The 17958-nt window shown below is 41.6% G+C and overlaps 1 protein-coding gene across 1 annotated transcript in view; it reads right to left on the reverse strand.

Annotated features, from left to right (window-relative positions):
- Positions 1 to 17958, reverse strand: part of LOC110380806 (dynactin subunit 1) — a 40453-nt gene that overhangs the window by 13558 nt on the left and 8937 nt on the right. The window contains exons 5-20 of the mRNA XM_064043026.1: positions 17190 to 17298; positions 16199 to 16315; positions 14856 to 15053; positions 14140 to 14350; positions 10815 to 10954; positions 10002 to 10181; positions 9109 to 9243; positions 8453 to 8585; positions 7621 to 7827; positions 6924 to 7008; positions 6275 to 6380; positions 5599 to 5761; positions 4866 to 5035; positions 3897 to 4037; positions 3362 to 3547; positions 921 to 1052 (exon numbers count right to left, since the gene is read on the reverse strand). Of these exons, the coding sequence (XP_063899096.1) occupies positions 921 to 1052; positions 3362 to 3547; positions 3897 to 4037; positions 4866 to 5035; positions 5599 to 5761; positions 6275 to 6380; positions 6924 to 7008; positions 7621 to 7827; positions 8453 to 8585; positions 9109 to 9243; positions 10002 to 10181; positions 10815 to 10954; positions 14140 to 14350; positions 14856 to 15053; positions 16199 to 16315; positions 17190 to 17298 (2413 nt within the window). The remainder of the gene's footprint in view (positions 1 to 920; positions 1053 to 3361; positions 3548 to 3896; positions 4038 to 4865; positions 5036 to 5598; positions 5762 to 6274; positions 6381 to 6923; positions 7009 to 7620; positions 7828 to 8452; positions 8586 to 9108; positions 9244 to 10001; positions 10182 to 10814; positions 10955 to 14139; positions 14351 to 14855; positions 15054 to 16198; positions 16316 to 17189; positions 17299 to 17958) is intronic.

The following is a 17958-nucleotide window of genomic DNA, read 5'->3' on the forward strand; positions in this document are numbered from 1 at the left end:
GCGCGGTCAACCCATCTTGTCATGACGAGTTAATCCATTTTTGGGAAGGTATGTTAAATTGGTGGGACCTGGCTGTCATTTGAAAATCTTTGGCAGTCGTAGAAGCTAAATAAACTTCGTAACACAAGTCTTTCCCGGGTAACTGGGTTGAGGAGGTTAGCCTCCAGCCAGTATCTAAATAGGCAGTCACTCCGTGCACACGGGTACTCAGCTGCATCCATTTAAACTAGAAGACGAACCCAACATTGAGTACTGCTTGTGATCTCTCCGGTGGTGTCTGATTGTCTTTCCATCGCGCTATGAGAGTGAACAAATATAGAGTGCACCTGTGTCCAAGCAAATGTGCCTGCACTATAATATGTCCTGCACAGCTGGCTGATCTCTTTTAAGAACAGCCTCCCTGTCCGACAATCGGCCTTGGACGTCATTATGTGTGTGTGTTCGCGCGCGTGTGTGTGTGTGTGTGTGTTCGCGTGTGTGTGTGTGTGTGAGGTTGTGTGCGTGTGGGTATATGTGTGTTTATTTATTTATTTGGATTTCCATCAAGAAATACACATAACAGACAGGTTTTAGGAACAGATATTAACTTTTCTTGTGTTTCCTTAATTATAGGACATCATAGCATACATTAAATTATAATTATATTAAAGTATAATTATACAAGAAACAATATGAAATTATTTAAAGACTTTCCAGCCACCCACTTTGCCACTTGCCACTTTGCCAGCTGGAAGAGATTTCTAATGAAATAAGCTGTGCCTTTGTACTATCTGTTCTATTTTTCTTCTTCTCTGTATTCTGTGTGTGTACATAAACTGTTAAATAAATAAATAAATACAAAAATCAATTAAAATTAGCATTATTGTGTTATGTGCATGTATGTTATTTGTGTAACTATGTTGTGTGTGTATGTATGTTACCTTCTCAGCCTGCACATTAGTGAGCGACATCATGTCGTACTCCTTGTCCTGCGCGAAGCTGGCCAGCTTGCCGACGTCGCCGCACACGGCTGTTAGAGAGTGCTTGATAGTGCGGACTGGGCCGTGGTCGTCCTGGAAATATAGAGATAAATATGCCTTTATTAGGTACACAAATTTTTACAACACTTGATCTTATAACTAACTAGCTTTTGCTCGCGACTTCGTTCCCGTGGAACTTTCGGCAGATTTTTGGTTTGACCAATAGATGGCGCTATATGTCCGGAATAAATTTTATTTTTTATTTTTTTGTAATAAAAACTCCTATGTCCTTTCTCAAGTTTCAAACTATGTCTGAACCAAATTTCACACAAATCGGTTCAGTATTTTAGGTGTGAAGAAAAGACAGACAGACAGAGCTACTTTCACATTTATAATATTAGTTAGGATTAGGAATATTGAATGCCAGGGCTATTCGTAATACGCTACGTACCAAGCCAAGGCTAAGAGTAATTTACTACGCGCTACGTACCTTGCCAGTACTACGCAAAATTAACTACGCGCTAATAGTTTGCCAGTGCTACGCGTTATTCGCTATGCGCTACCTACCTTGCCAGTGCTACGCGTCATTTACTACGCGCTACGTACCTTGCCAGTACTACGCAAAATTAACTACGCGCTAATAGTTTGCCAGTGCTACGCGTTATTCGCTATGCGCTACCTACCTTGCCAGTGCTACGCGTCATTTACTACGCGCTACGTACCTTGCCAGTACTACGCAAAATTAACTACGCGCTAATAGTTTGCCAGTGCTACGCGTTATTCGCTATGCGCTACCTTGCCAGTGCTACGCGTCATTTACTACGCGCTACGTGCCTTGCCAGTACTACGCAAAATTAACTACGCGCTAATAGTTTGCCAGTGCTACGCGTTATTCGCTATGCGCTACCCTACCTTGCCAGTGCTACGCGTCATTTACTACGTGCTACGCCCTTGCCAGTACTACGCAAAATTAACTACGCGCTAATAGTTTGCCAGTGCTCGCGTTATTCGCTATGCGCTACCTACCTTGCCAGTGCTACGCGTCATTTACTACGTGCTACGTACCTTGCCAGTACTACGCAAAATTAACTACGCGCTAATAGTTTGCCAGTGCTACGCGTTATTCGCTATGCGCTACCCTTGCCAGTGCTACGCGTCATTTACTACGTGCTGCGTGCCTTGCCAGTACTACGCAAAATTAACTACGCGCTAATAGTTTGCCAGTGCTACGCGTTATTCGCTATGCGCTACCTACCTTGCCAGTGCTACGCGTCATTTACTACGTGCTACGTACCTTGCCAGTACTACGCAAAATTAACTACGCGCTAATAGTTTGCCAGTGCTACGCGTTATTCGCTATGCGCTACCTACCTTGCCAGTGCTACGCGTCATTTACTACGTGCTACGTACCTTGCCAGTGCTACGCATCATTTACTACGCGCTGCATACCTTGCCAGGACTACGCATAATTGACTACGCGCTACATACCTTGCCAGTGCTACACGTAAGTTACTACGCGCTACGTACCTTGCCAATGCTACGCGTAATATACTACGCGCTATGTACCCTACCCAGGGCTACGACTAATTTGCTACGAGCTACGCGCTACGAACACCGTGCTACGCGCTACACACCTGCTGGTACACCTTGTCTACGGCAGCCGCCCACAGAGTGAGCAGAGACGCGTGGGGGAGAGGTGCTCCGTCGGCTCGCTCGCCGGCCGTGGCTACGCGCTACGAACACCGTGCTACGCGCTACACACCTGCTGGTACACCTTGTCTACGGCAGCCGCCCACAGAGTGAGCAGAGACGCGTGGGGGAGAGGTGCTCCGTCGGCTCGCTCGCCGGCCGTGGCTACGCGCTACGAACACCGTGCTACGCGCTACACACCTGCTGGTACACCTTGTCTACGGCAGCCGCCCACAGAGTGAGCAGAGACGCGTGGGGGAGAGGTGCTCCGTCGGCTCGCTCGCCGGCCGTGGCTACGCGCTACGAACACCGTGCTACGCGCTACACACCTGCTGGTACACCTTGTCTACGGCAGCCGCCCACAGAGTGAGCAGAGACGCGTGGGGGAGAGGTGCTCCGTCGGCTCGCTCGCCGGCCGTGGCTACGCGCTACGAACACCGTGCTACGCGCTACACACCTGCTGGTACACCTTGTCTACGGCAGCCGCCCACAGAGTGAGCAGAGACGCGTGGGGGAGAGGTGCTCCGTCGGCTCGCTCGCCGGCCGTGGCTACGCGCTACGAACACCGTGCTACGCGCTACACACCTGCTGGTACACCTTGTCTACGGCAGCCGCCCACAGAGTGAGCAGAGACGCGTGGGGGAGAGGTGCTCCGTCGGCTCGCTCGCCGGCCGTGGCTACGCGCTACGAACACCGTGCTACGCGCTACACACCTGCTGGTACACCTTGTCTACGGCAGCCGCCCACAGAGTGAGCAGAGACGCGTGGGGGAGAGGTGCTCCGTCGGCTCGCTCGCCGGCGGTGGCGGCGCAGGCGCAGGCGGCGCGGGCACACAGCCACGCGGCGCGGGCGCAGCGCCATAGTGATGAAGCACATTCGCCGCGGAGACGTTCTACCAGCTGCGGAGAAAATGGGACAATATTAAACACCTAAATGAAGTTATACGATGTGATCATGATGACAGCCTAGTCTTAATTATCTTTTTCTTTTTTCTTTTTATCTTTTTTTTTCTTTATCTTTTATATTTATCTTTTTTTCTTTTTTATCTTTATCTTTTTTCTTTTTATCTTTATATTTTTATCTTTTTATCTTATATCTTTAATGAAATCTTTTATTTCATTCAGGCCTTCACAAGCACTCATGAAGGTAAAAATTATAAATAGGTTTGATTCTAAATAGTTGCCCATTCCAAAAGATTCCAGAAGAAGAACGGGCAAGAAACTCAGAAATCTTTATCTTTCATCTTACCTGAGGATCCAAAGGTACAGCATGTAGCCTGACGCCGGGAGGTAGACGCCGGCGTACACACTTGAGCTGCTGTTGTAACTGAGCGCTGGTCGTGCAGACAGACTCGTGGAGCAAGCCCAGCTCTTGTTGACGGTCCGATTGCTGGAACGACAAAGTTAATAAATAAACAAGTGTTCAACAGATGTTTAAGTTTTTGTAGTACGGCTATACAGTCGTATTAAACATCTATTGAACACTCGTCTAAAAAAAGTGCAAAACGGACCTTATGTCAACATCATAATCTGATTTTTTTTTATTAGACAAGTGTTCAACAGACGTTTAAAAGTTTTTGTGGTACGACGGATAAAGTTGAAAAAAGGAAGTACATAATAGAAATAGGATCAGAAAAAGCAATATGATGCAATTTTTGTTATTTTCAAAATTATGTAAAAAATCCTTGTGCAGTCACTTCGTTCATATTAAAAATAAAATCCTAATCCTAACTAATATTATAAATGTGAAAGTAACTCTGTCTGTCTGTCTGTCTTTCTGTCTGTCTGTCTTTTCTTCACGCCTAAACTAATAGACTGATTTGTGTGAAATTTGGTACAGACATAGTCTGGAACTTGAGAAAGGACATAGGATAGTTTTTATTACAAAGAAATACAAAAATAAAAATAAAATTTATTCCGGACATATACCGCCATCTATTGGTCAAACCATAAATCTGCCGCAAGTCACTATTCCACGCGAATGAAGTCGCGGGCAAAAGCTAGTGTCCCATATTTTTTACTATCATGGATTGCTCGGGTAACTGAGTTGAGGAGGTCAGACAGGCAGTCGCTTCTTGTAAACTGGTACTCAGCTGAATCCGGTTAGACTGGAATCCGACCCCAACATAGTTGGGAAAAGGCTCGAGATATGAGGTATGTCGTCTAAAAACACATAGCTATAAAAACCTAGAAGGTGCATCTCCTAACTAGATCTGACCTGCAATATATGCGTGAGCGCGGACGCATCAGCGTGCAGAGCTCTAGCGAGTGCGTCTAGCGCACTGCACACGTGAAGTAGTGGCTCCCGGGCCACGTCTGCACCTTCCAGTGAGGAGAGGTTCAGGGCTGACCACATCGCGGATAGATAGGTCCAGCAACGCTCGATACCTGGACATAAAAGAACGATTAAATAGGATGAAATGTCGTATTCTGGCGGTTCAACACGACGACGTCACATAATGTTAACAAATAGTCATATGTAGTTCGTTTGTTATGTATGTGTTTGTGTATATGTTATCTCTAGGGGTCCTAGTTACTTGAAATAAAATACGCAAAAGAAACCGGCCAAGTGCAAGTCGGAATCGCACACGTAGGGTTTCATACCATTATTTAGTAAATGAGCAAAAAAATTACGTTTGTTGAAGGGAAGCCCCCCAAAATATTTATTGTACTCTAGTTTTCAGTATTTGTTGTTATAGCGGCAACAGAATTACATCATCTGTGAAAATTTCAACTGTCTAACTATCACGGTTCAGGAGATACACGACACGTCCTGGTGACAGACGGACGGACGGATGGACAGAGGAGCGAAAACAATAGGGTCCCGTTTTACCCTTTGGGTACGGAACTCTAAATAATGAAAGCCCTCAGTCACTCTCAAGGAGAGGTTGCACCATTGCCCGGGTAAAAAAGTATACCTGGTCAGCAGCATAAGACTCTTCAATACTTACCGTCCAGCGAGCAGTTCTCATCGAGCTCATTAGTCTTGAGCAGTTGCACCAGGCCGTCCAAAGCCCTCTCTTGCTGTAGAGCATCAGGTAGAGCGCTGGCTGCTCGGAGGAGCAGTTCCGGAGTACAGCAGGATAGGGCGAGGCTCCACATGGTAACTATGCACTGGGGAAGTAAATAGAAATCCATGAGAATGCTATCACAAGATCATAGAGAAAATATAAATTTTTGACCAGTATGCATTGGGATGCGATGTTGTTGAAAAAACTACATCATCAAAAGAAGTTTAAATTAGACAATCATTTGTATCACAAAAAAAAATGAAATCCCTACACCATTTTAAAAAAATGAGCATTATCAAAAAGGCAAAAACTAATGGGATTTGTGAAATATTTCTCCATGCAAATGAGTTCTAGTCATAAGAAAGATTAAAAATAAAGAATAGCTAGTGGGCGAAGACAAGATGTTTAAAAATAATATACTTATTGTTGTGTAAAACTTCTTCCCTCTGGTATGTTTGTCTGTTCAATACCTTTTCCGAAATATCAGTGAAGATAAATTCTAGAATCAGGCATTAATTTGCAGAAATCCATGAGATATAAAATATTAGGATAAATATGTAGCGTTTAAATATTTGTTTATATATATCAGTTTTTTAACATTTTACTAAAAACTTACCTGTATCATATGCAGCTGATACTCCAACTGACATCGGAAGCTGTACTGCACGGCTGTGTGTGTGTTTGTCACCACTTCTCTGTCCCATACGTTCACTGGCGGGAACCTGGGGAAAGACATAGTTGTGTAGAATATGGAGCAGATTAAGTTTTTTTGTTTGGAAGATATCATGTAGAATAAGGTCAAAATAAGACAACTATAGGAGAAGGCACAGTTTTGAGTTGAAAACACATAACAAAATCATTGTAATTTATAAACTGCAGACAACATTAGCAAAAAGTCAATTTCAATTCAATCAAAAAATGACATTTTTTTGGCTAACGCCAATAATTTTTATAATTTGTTCATTTGTAAAGATTTTTGTTTTTAATAATAAATTATTAAATATTATTTTTTATTTGTAAAAAATTGAATTTCAATATAATTATAGTTTCTAAAATCGTTTATTTACATGTGTCTGTCTAAGTTCAAGTACCTTATTCATGATTGTAAAAAAAATATTAACGTAGACTTCATACATACATAGATATATGCACTATACTGAAAAAAGCTGTTATCCAAAAATTACGAAACATGCCAATTTATTTACTTTTATACATAGGTATCCGGTATATGTGTAGATTACATTATATAATAAATAAAAACATACCTCTCTCTAATCTGTCCCAGTATAATCTCCGCCTTAGTGTTCAGTCTCTGAAGCAACAATATTAGCAGGATCGCGTCGTGATCACCTGTCGGAAAACAAAACACTGTGTTAGTACAGGGCTGTTTAAACTATGGCCACGAGCAAATGACACGGAATAAGCGTGACAACAGGTTTAAAACATAGTAATTATTAGTCCGCATTTTAAATTGGCGAAAAGTATTGGACATTGTTTAAAAAAAAACATTAAATATAACGCAACAAAGATTGAGAGCTCCTGTCGTCACGTTTATGTAAAATTTTTACTGACACAAAATTCAATTTCTTGTGTCTTCGTTGTTATTTGTTTGTAAGACAAAAGAAAAAAATCGTGTCCATTATGTTAGGGTTATCTAAAAGACGGACTTATTACTTTTTTTCAGTCATCAAGCCTATTGTTCGTACGAGTTACCGCAGCCCTGACACACAAAGGACTTAAGAAGGAACATTGTGAGAATAGGTCAGTAAATGTCTGACACTCGGGGGAGGGTGACCTGATGACTTTCCGACAGAAAAAGGGGGTATCGGGTTGTCGGGTAACTGGGTTGAGGTCAGACAGTCGCTCCTTATGGCACACTGGTACTCAGCTGCATCCTGCTTGACTGGAAGCCTAACCCAACATAATCAGGAATAAGGCTAGGCAGATCCCTGTATATCTCACCAGCAGTCTGCATGAAGTGGTCCGGCAGGCAGGCACACAGCATGTCAGCCCTGGCCCGAGCCTGCGTCAGCTCTAGAGCTCTCAGCTGAAGGTCGATAGACCTGGTGGAAGCTCGGGACAGGTGGACCAAGGAGCCAAGGTCGACGGGTGGGGAGGTGCGGGCCACTGGCTCTGGTGTTGATTCTTGTTCTGATGGTGCTGGTGATCCTGGGAACAGAGAAAATAAGGATAAAATACTAAGTATATTTTGTGATACACAGTAAATGCAAAGGTTCAAACAAAGATAAATATATTTTTTATTAAAAACGAAATTGTAGGTCTATTTTTTTTCGAAATTATTTATAAATACAGCCTGTTGCAATGCATTTGTTTTGCGATTCATCGTCAATTGAAACCACTGGCGTCGATTCGCGACATTATGAGTACTACTCAGTCTACTGAGCCATTTATTGCACACAGAAAGTTTGTACGCGTTTTGATAAGATGGCTCTGTAATAACACAACTTGAAAAATTAGTTTTCTTGTTTTAGGGTTCCGTACCCAAAGGGTAAAACGGGACCCTATTGTTCTCGCTCCTCTGTCCATCCGTCCGTCCGTCTGCCACCAGACTGTAACTCATGAACCGTGATAGAGAGTTGAAATTTTCACAAATGATATATTTTTGTCGCCGTTATAACAACAAATATATTTAGGGGGGCTCTCATACAACAACCGTGATTTCTTTGCTAATTTTTGCTTTGGTACGGAACCCTTTGTGCGTGAGTCCGATTCGCACTTGGCCGGGTTTTTTTGGTATTTTTCTATCAAGTGACCTATTAAAAACCCCACTAACCTTGCTTAGACTCGAGCTGCGCCCGCGTCTCGTTGTACTGCTCCGTCATCTTCTGCACGAGCTCCCTGAACTTCAGTATCGTGGAGTCGCGGTCCATGATCGTCTCTAGCGCAGCTTCCCGCTCTCGAATAGCCTGGAAAAGAAACATTAATATTATAGGTCTTATCTTAAAAAGTTCATATCACACGGGTCGGTCATAAGGTCAGGCAACAAGGGCGGTTGATCCTCGGGTTGTGACGATCTTGTCATGACGAGTTCGTCTGTATTTCGTCAAGTCAACAAGTAACAAAGAACAGTCTCATCAAGTTATACCTATATACAAGTAGGTATACATATGTTACATACATATGTACGCGCAAGACGGCTGGCAGGAGCTGGATGCGAGAAGCCGAAAATCGATCTCAGTGGCGTGCACTTGGAGAGGCCTATGTCCAGCTGTGGACTGCGTACTGACATATGTACTTCTTGAGTGCCTATATCTAAGACACTAATGGCTGAGCAAAGATGGATGAAAACATCTTTAAGACACCGTAACTTTCGTGCTGCTTAAGCACTTCGCTCTTATGAGAAGAGTATTATTAATAGTAATTATCTCTGTACGAGAAGAGCCTGTACGCTGCAATGGGACAGTTAAAGCAGATGATGATACCACATACCTCTCTAGTGTTAGCGTGGGCCATCTCCAACTCCTCGCGCAGATCCATCTCCAGCTCCCGGTTGGACTCCACCAGCTGTTCGTGCACTTCTTGTAATGCTTCTAATTCTGATACGTCTTGTTTTAGCTGTTCAACCTGGAAATTATACGAAGAGTTTGTATATTCGTTTTGTTAAGATTTTTTCTAAATAGTAAATAGGTTGTATATACATGTAATGACAAGCGAGTAATTAACGGGTGACAGTTATAAAAGAATAATCTCTATATATAAAAGAAAGTCGTGTTAGTTACACCACTTATAACTCAAGAACGGCTGAACCGATTTAGCTGAAAATTGGCAGGGAGGCAGTTTAGAGCCAGGAGAAGGACATAGGATTTTTTTTCATAGGAGTTTTTATTACAAAAAAATAAAAACAAAAACTAAAATTTATTCCGGACATATAGCGCCATCTATTGGTCAAACCAAAAATCTGCCGGAAGTTACTATTCCACGCGAACGAAGTCGCGGGCAAAAGCTAGTTATCGAATAAATGAAAAGCCGCTGCCCGACCGTCGTTTTATTATAGGCCTTTGTATATTTATGTTTGTATATTTGAATATCTGGGCCCAACCTAATAAAACGGCGGTTGGACAGTCACACAGATATACAAATGAGGTTGCATTTAGTTAACATTAATAATGTGTCCAATATCATATTTTTTTAACCCTGTTGTCATGCCTATTGTCTAATATGATGATGATGATGATGAGGCAACGAAAATAACAGACAGTTTTGAAAAGTCTGAAATCACCTACCCGCATTGAACAAGCATGGTGACTGACGCTCACTCCTCATTCCCTATTTGAGGTCTGTACCCTGAAATTGAACGTAAAAGTAAAAGAATCTATCCTCACCTGGTCTTCCAAAGCCATTTTCTTCTCAGCCAGTTGTTCGACCATCTCCTCAGCCCCTAACGCTGCATCCACCTGCTCCCGAAGATCAGCCACCTGAGCTTCCAACTCATCAACTCGAAGAGATAGCTTCTCTTTAGTACGGCTTAGTTCCGCTATCTCTGACTTGTATTGTTCTAGATCCTGTTGGAAAAAATATATTTTTTAAGAAAATAAAATAAATAGAAATAAAAATAAATAGAATTTAGGTGAGAAGATTTTGATTACTTATTTGTTTGGTTTAAGTCGTAAGTAAGAGAACAAGCTATTATTTACAAAATGAACTAATCATAGGCAAATAACTCAACATCGCAGATATTTTTGAGGTAGTAAGGTAAATCATTAATGTACACTAAGAATAAGAATGGACCTAGTATAGATCTGTGGCACGCCTAGTTAAATTGGAAGGCCTGATGATTTAGCCCCATTCACATTTTTATTTATACATTATCATACACATTACTATCTGAGCTATAAATACGAGTCTATTACGTTTAGAACTTCGTTTTCGACTCGCTTTTGAACTAAGTATCTTACCACGTTACTTAACGCCCGCAAGCCACATGAGTATCACCAACGAAAAATTATGGAATCAATCATTATTTTGCGAAAAATACTTAGTAGTAATTCCGCGAGACAATAAAACGAAGCTTGGATGCAGGATGTAATCCTACGTTTCGATATGAATTGCTACTATAGCGACAATATTCTTCCTACACGAAAGTACTACCTTGACAAAATAGGGAGTCACATGTTATCTTCTTACAACATACATACCTTATGCATCTTCTGCATCTCATGCTTATCATGCGCCGACAGGTCCCGGAGCCGCACGAGCGTGTCTCGGAGGCGCACGTTCTGCTGCTGCAGCTGGCGCATCTCGTAGCCGGTGGCGCCGCTCTCGGCGTACGGGTGCTCTGAGAGAGCGCCCATATTGTACCACGAGTGTGTCTGTCAGTCTGTTTGTCTGTCTGTCTGTCTATGTCTGTCAAGGCAGCACTATTTGTCGTGGGGAAGTTAGTATGTCTGTTTCTTTGAGGATGTCTATAACAAAACCTCTCTGCATGCGCCATACGCGTTATATATAACTAGCTTTCCGCCCGCGGCTTTGCCCGCGTGGAATTCGGTTATATTGCGGTATAAATCACAACTATAAGAAAACTTCTCATTCCCACGGAAAAATCTAAGAAGCGCGATGTAACGCTGGATACGATTAGTTGTTAAACCAAAACTGAATGGTACACTATATTATACGTTTTCCCTTGTGGAGCAAAAACATGCAGATTTTGGGCACTGAAAACCCGGGAACACGCTACATAGAGCTGACCATGCGAAAAACAATGTTTTTCTAAGTGTACTCCAGCTACCCTTAGAGTTTGGCCTTGTGCTTTATTAATGGTCATTGCAAATGAAACCCTTATAGGAAATTGTAATCTTTTAAATTGAAATGGGAGGTCTGTTGGAATAATCGGAATCCGAGGAATGAGTACACTTTCACCCTTTGCTGCGCCAGTTAAAATAGTGGCTGTAATAATGTTCCGCCCAAGCTGAGTGACACGCAGCCTGGTACCATTACACAGTCTAGGGGCATCGAGATTACGCATGAGCTTTAGCTTCTAAAATATGTTCATATTCGTTTGCAATATATAAGTAGATGTAAAAAAAACAGTTTAGACGATTAAACAAATTGTACATCATCCCTCGGAAATTCCTCATTTTCGAGGATTCATTATCGTATCATTTAGCTTCTAAATTTACATGTTTATATTCGTTTGCAATATATTACCTTGTTTTAAACGACACACAGCGCCATCTACAATCCATCCATCAAGCAAACAATATTTTTGTTTTCCCTCGGGAATATCTATTTTTTTCGGGATAAAAAGTACCCTATTATTTAATCCGGACTTCTAACTTTACGTCTGCAAAATTTCAAAGCAATCGGTTCAGTAGTTACGGCGTGAAAGCGGAACAAACAAACAAACAAACAAACTCACTTTCCGATTTATAATATTAGTAAGGATAGCAGGTGTGGTGCTAGAAATTTTTCTGTCCATCTGTCCATATAATATCTTTTTGTCTTTCTGTCATGTTTTTGGGGATTTATAGAAAAGACTCTCTGCCTACGTGAGCTCTGTCAGCGTGCCCGTGTCTGTCTGGTTCTATGTCCATCTGCATACCTGTCAAGAGGCAACTAGTACCTAAGGGAATGATTGAGTATGTCTCTCTTTCTATCTTTAAGTACTACGGTAGTCTTTGCAGAGGCTTGTATGAATGTCTGTCCGTCTGTATGTCTTTATGTCTTTACGCACACCACACCATACAGTCCTAGATGTTTGTCTGTCTGTAAGTCTGTTGAAGAGGTCACTAGTTGTAAGGGAGGTGGGGGAGAGTGTCTATGCTTTAAAGAGGGTTATATTAAAGTCCCTCTGAATACGGGTGCTCTGTCAGAGCGTCATGCCACGCACGTTATATAAAGCGCTAGAGGTTTGTCTGTCTACCTGTCTGTCTGCGCGTCTTTCTGTCAGTAGCTCTAAATCGGATAAACCCAATTTGATGCGGAATTTTTTGAACAAGAACGTTTTAAATGGGCAAATAAAGCCGCGAAAGATATTCACTAATCATAACAATCAAAGGGGAACTTTAAAATAAGGTCTGTCCACCTAATGTCATTCTGGGTGTCATAAATGTCAATGTCATCGTAAAAATATACACAAAAACAAAAAAAAAACACAAATCATGCAACACTTAAAAATACAAAGACTTAACACATTCACAAATATAAAATTGTACCTATTTTAGAATGCACGGTAGTGCAGAGCCAAGTTTTGAGAAAAAAAACTTTTGAAATTGTAATTTTGTAAGGTTTTGTGGTAGGTAAGCAATAAATATAAATTATGTAGCTGTGTAGTATAAATTAAAGAAATAATGCTGATTTTAGGAATAAGGTTTTGAATGTCTTTTAAAAAAATATTTACCATAATTTTACCACATTACCCAATTATATTATTATCTAAATGTCTTTACTAATATAAAGAGGAAATTTCTTTGTTTGTACCTAAAAGGCTGAACAGCTATTGACCAGATTAGAAAAACATTTCGCCATGTGGGAGGCTAAATTGGGAGGTTTCGGGCATTAGCTCACAGGATGCGGATAAACCACGGGAAACCGCTAGTTACCACATTGCCCAATTATTATCCACATTAACCAAAGCTAATCCCAATAAATAATTTGTAGAAAGCAGTGAATGTGCCAAGTACATGCTTTTAAACGAACAAAAATCATCATGAAACTATATGTGTGAAATTAAAATTTGATAAAAAAAAATAATATATACAGCAAATGTTTTGCTAAAAATGTGAAAAAAAAAAACAAAAAAAATAATTTAAAAAATATACGTACACGCATTAGTCGTGTATGTAACTCTAGAAATATATAAAATAAATAAGTATATAAGTATTCGCGAAAAATATATAAAAAAATAATATATAAGCTTGTTTTTATAAGTTGTGTGTGCTTTCTCCAATTGTTATGTCTTTGCATTTGAACCGGGTGTTACGCGTTTTGACTGGGCAATACGCGAATCAACTAATTATTAATTTTAATTAATAAGTGAAGGCGTATTAGCCAGTTTATGCGCGTACCATCTGGAAGGAATATAATTCTATATTTTTTTTATGAATCAGACTGTAGGTCATTTTATTATATGTATGTAACTAAATAGATTTATTTAAAATAAATACTATTGATACTGAAGTTCTAGATATTCAAATAAGCATGTACTCTTTTTGTTTTAAAAAATCTGTTAATTGTAGGATTAGTTCTGCACAGTCAAGAGTAAAAATATGTATTCATTGAAATAAATTAAGATGCACTAATCCATATACAAACGCAAACACACAGATATATGATAAGAAGTTCTTTAATTACTTAATTATTTTAATATAAAAACACAAGTAATCATACTAACAATTTCTGAAAAAAGAAATACTTTTATACATTTGCACACATATCTATATCCAACTCCAAAAATGTCACACATATTTCTACTCCCGACTGTACCCCCAAAAAAATATCCAAAACTCCCATATATTAACTTACGTATATTCCCTCCAGCTTCCATCTCGGCCTTCATAAGCTGCAGATCCAGGGTAGCCTCCTCGAGCTTCTCCCGGCACTGCTCCAGCTCCATCTGCAGGGCTTCGGCCCTCTCCTCCGCCATCTCCTTGTCGAGGGCTGCCATTTCAGCTGCCTCTTGGAGCTCGGCTGTCTCGTCGTTGTGAGTTTCGAGAGCCTCTTGGGCTTCGCGTACCTGTGGGATAAATAAATAAAAATATAGTTAGCTAAAAAAAAACACGCTACTCATGTATTGTCATCAGAACTCAGAGCGTGCAAAATTTCACCCTAATCGAAGACCGGGAAGTGGGGCAAATTAATTTATGCGTTTAAATACACCTTTTTAAGGTGTAATCTTTTCTTATGAGTGGTATATTGAGAGAAAAGTTGTTATCGCGAGTCGCTGGACCCGCACGTTTTTAACATGCATGTAACCCGCGCATGTGCCTCAACATGCGCAAGCTACTTGCACCGTGTAGATGCAGCCTATCCTTACCTTTTAACTGTATCGAACTACATAATCTTACCTCGTATCAGATTGCCGTCCCATCGCGCTATGAGAGTGAAGGAATAGTGAGTGCACCTGTGTCCAAGCAAATGCTTGTGCACCATAACATGTCCTGCGCAGCTGGCTGATCTCCTTATATGAGAACAGCCGCCGTGCCCGAAATTGGCCGCGGACGTATTATTATTATTCTTACCTCCTGCTTAGCTCTCTGCAGATCTCTCTGCAGCTGAGCTTGAGACTCCATGATCTTGGCCTTGAACTCGTTGGCCTGGTCCAGTTGCAGCCTCACGCGTTCCAATTCACGTATCTTCTCTCTGTCTTCTGCGCGGCGGACCTTGAGCGTTTCGAGCTTCTCTTTCAAATCTTCTACTTCCGATTTTAGGGATGTTATCTGGAAAAATCGTTTTTGATATTAGTAAGAGGGAAAAATAAATTTAATGTTGGTGGTGATCACAGTAGCAATGTATAAAATAAAATTGTGAACTTATACTTCATTTGAGTAGATACTTAGTTAGCTAAGGTAAATAATCTTGACAGGACTTTTTACACAAATACTGTTACTGTTACATCCTTTGGCACAGGCCTCCTCTCACACGGAAAAGGATTGAGAATTAATCACAAATACGTATTAAACAAATAAACTAAAACTTAAATTGTTATTATTGTATTTACATAGATTTTAGCCGCATCTTTTTTTTTAATAAAAGTAATATAAAGATTATTGTTTATCTATAGTTCAGTGGTTACTCAAAAGTAGTGTAGGTCAGGTCTTACTTACTACTTACTATAAATACCTCCTTAAGGCAGGTTAGCGATTTAGAACAAAGTGACAAAAATACTGATCTACATTTTCAGATCGATTTATCGGTTCAGTAGCTATTAAAGAGAAAGTTAATTAATTTTACTCTCTGTGATTTTTGTGTCAGATTCTTTTTTCCTTGTAAAAACATACTTTGTAATTTACTAGGCTAGAGTGAGCATGCTAAAATCTTTAAAAATATTATAAAGCTGAGAGTTTGTTTTTATGTTTCATCATCAGCCTATCGCAGTCCACTGCTGGACATAGGTCTCTCCAAGTGCACGCCACTGAGATCGATTTTCGGCTTCTCGCATCCAGCTCCTGCCAGCCGTCTTGCGCAAGTCATCACTCCACCGCGCCTGAGGACATCCTCTACGTTTGCCGAGGCGTGGTCTCCACTCTAGAACTCGTTTTTATGTTTACTTGCTTAAATTCACTATCTCAGATAGGTCCAATTTGAAAAAATCTTGAAGCGATACAGTAAATGAATTGAAATCACGTCCTGTACGAACTACTCCATGCCCCCTTATACAAATGTTTGGGCAAATAAATGAAGAGTGTACTAAGGATTCAGGCTCCGCAAGGGATACCGCGGCCCTGGCACATAAAAGGCCTACGACGGAACACGACGGTTTTTAGTCAGTAAGAGTCTGACACTCCCTCACCGCTGCTAACCCACAGCGGGAGGGGTCAATTGATGATTTTTGACTTCATTAAAAAAAAGGCTCTACACATACCTCTTGCTGCGCCTGCATGTTGGCTATCTTATCCTCCATGCTGGAGGAGGCGGGCTGCGGCGACGTGATGCTCTGCCCAGGAGTGTACTGAGGAGTCAGGGTCTCCACGAAGCCCGTCTGCAAAGAGAGATTTATCAGGTATTAATATAAATATTGGTATAAAATGGCATGTATTTTGGATATTAGGTAGATGATGGAAATTAGATCAGAATATAACTCAGTTTTTTAAATTTGAGTTAATCACACGAAAAAAATGACCTCCTTCTGTAAAAAACGTATGGCTGTAACTGACATTTATTAAAAGAAAATAATTTAGTAATTTAGTCTACATTTATTTTAAAGAAAAAATTACCGAACGTACCTTTCTTTTTGATATGACATCATCAAACGACCCCTCCCATTGTGAGTGCAGCGTGAGTGAATGTCAGACTACTACTGGCTCAAACCCACCGTGTTCCATCTGGAGCCCTTTATATACCAGAGCCGCGGTTACTCGCGACAACAATCCAGCTGCCGACCCAATGCACGTGGCCAGTTAGATTCTTCAAGTTCTCTATAGGTGTGGTGAATATGGCCTCTTTCTCCATAACCTCTTCCCCTGGTCCAGCAAGGTCCGCCCTCTCGGCAGTAGGCGAGGCATACGAAGTCAGCGACTGCCGGCTACTGGTACATAGCCTACCTCAACAAAAGACGCCCTCTTCCCCTGGTCCGGCGAGGCCGCCCTCTCGGCAGTCGGCGAGGCATACGACGTCAGCGACTGCCGGCTACTGGTACATAGCCTACCTCAACAAAAGACGCCCTCTTCCCCTGGTCCGGCGAGGCCGCCCTCTCGGCAGTCGGCGAGGCATACGACGTCAGCGACTGCCGGCTACTGGTACATAGCCTACCTCAACAAAAGACGCCCTCTTCCCCTGGTCCGGCGAGGCCGCCCTCTCGGCAGTCGGCGAGGCATACGACGTCAGCGACTGCCAGCTACTGGTACATAACCTACCTCAACAAAAGACGCCCTCTTCCCCTGGTCCGGCGAGGCCGCCCTCTCGGCAGTCGGCGAGGCATACGACGTCAGCGACTGCCGGCTACTGGCCAGTGAGGTGCGCGAGCTGGAACCGTCGTCAAACCTTACAGGCGCTAGTCTGCTGGTAGCCGAGCTCAACCGACCGGAGTGTCTGACAGGCCTCGTACTGAGGAATTTTCGACTTTAGTGTTAGCCACATAAGGGTGAAGATTGATTTTTGAGAGGTACAATTACCTCCCCTGGACGAACTTGTCCTTGAACGAACTTGTCCTTGGACGAACTTGTCCTTGGACGACTTTGTCCTTGGATGAACTTGTCCTTGGACGACTTTGAGTCCAAATATTTCAAGCGATTTAGACCTAAGTTGCACAACATGAACGTCCGTTTTTCTTAAAACAACTGTCCACTTTAAACATTAATCGTGAAGATTTCTAATAAACAGTTTTAATAAGAAAACTGACGATTCCAACATGAACTTGGATATCGAGGATTATCAAATCACCCTTATATGGATAAAACTTGGTGAAGTTGAGGTTCGATTTGACATTCCAATCTATTTACTGAATTTAGATTGTCTGTAAACTCTTTTTCTTACATACACTTACCTAGACAGTTTCTGAACACCGGTTTATACCGGATATAAAGTAATAGATTGGAAAGCAAATTAATACGTAGTCCTGTCTAACATTACAGTAGATTAAACTCGGCGAGTTGTCCATGCGATATACAAAGCAAAGCCCATACA

The sequence above is a fragment of the Helicoverpa armigera genome, chromosome 30, assembly GCF_030705265.1.
Source record: "Helicoverpa armigera isolate CAAS_96S chromosome 30, ASM3070526v1, whole genome shotgun sequence".
In the NCBI taxonomy this organism is placed as follows: Eukaryota; Metazoa; Arthropoda; class Insecta; order Lepidoptera; family Noctuidae; genus Helicoverpa; species Helicoverpa armigera.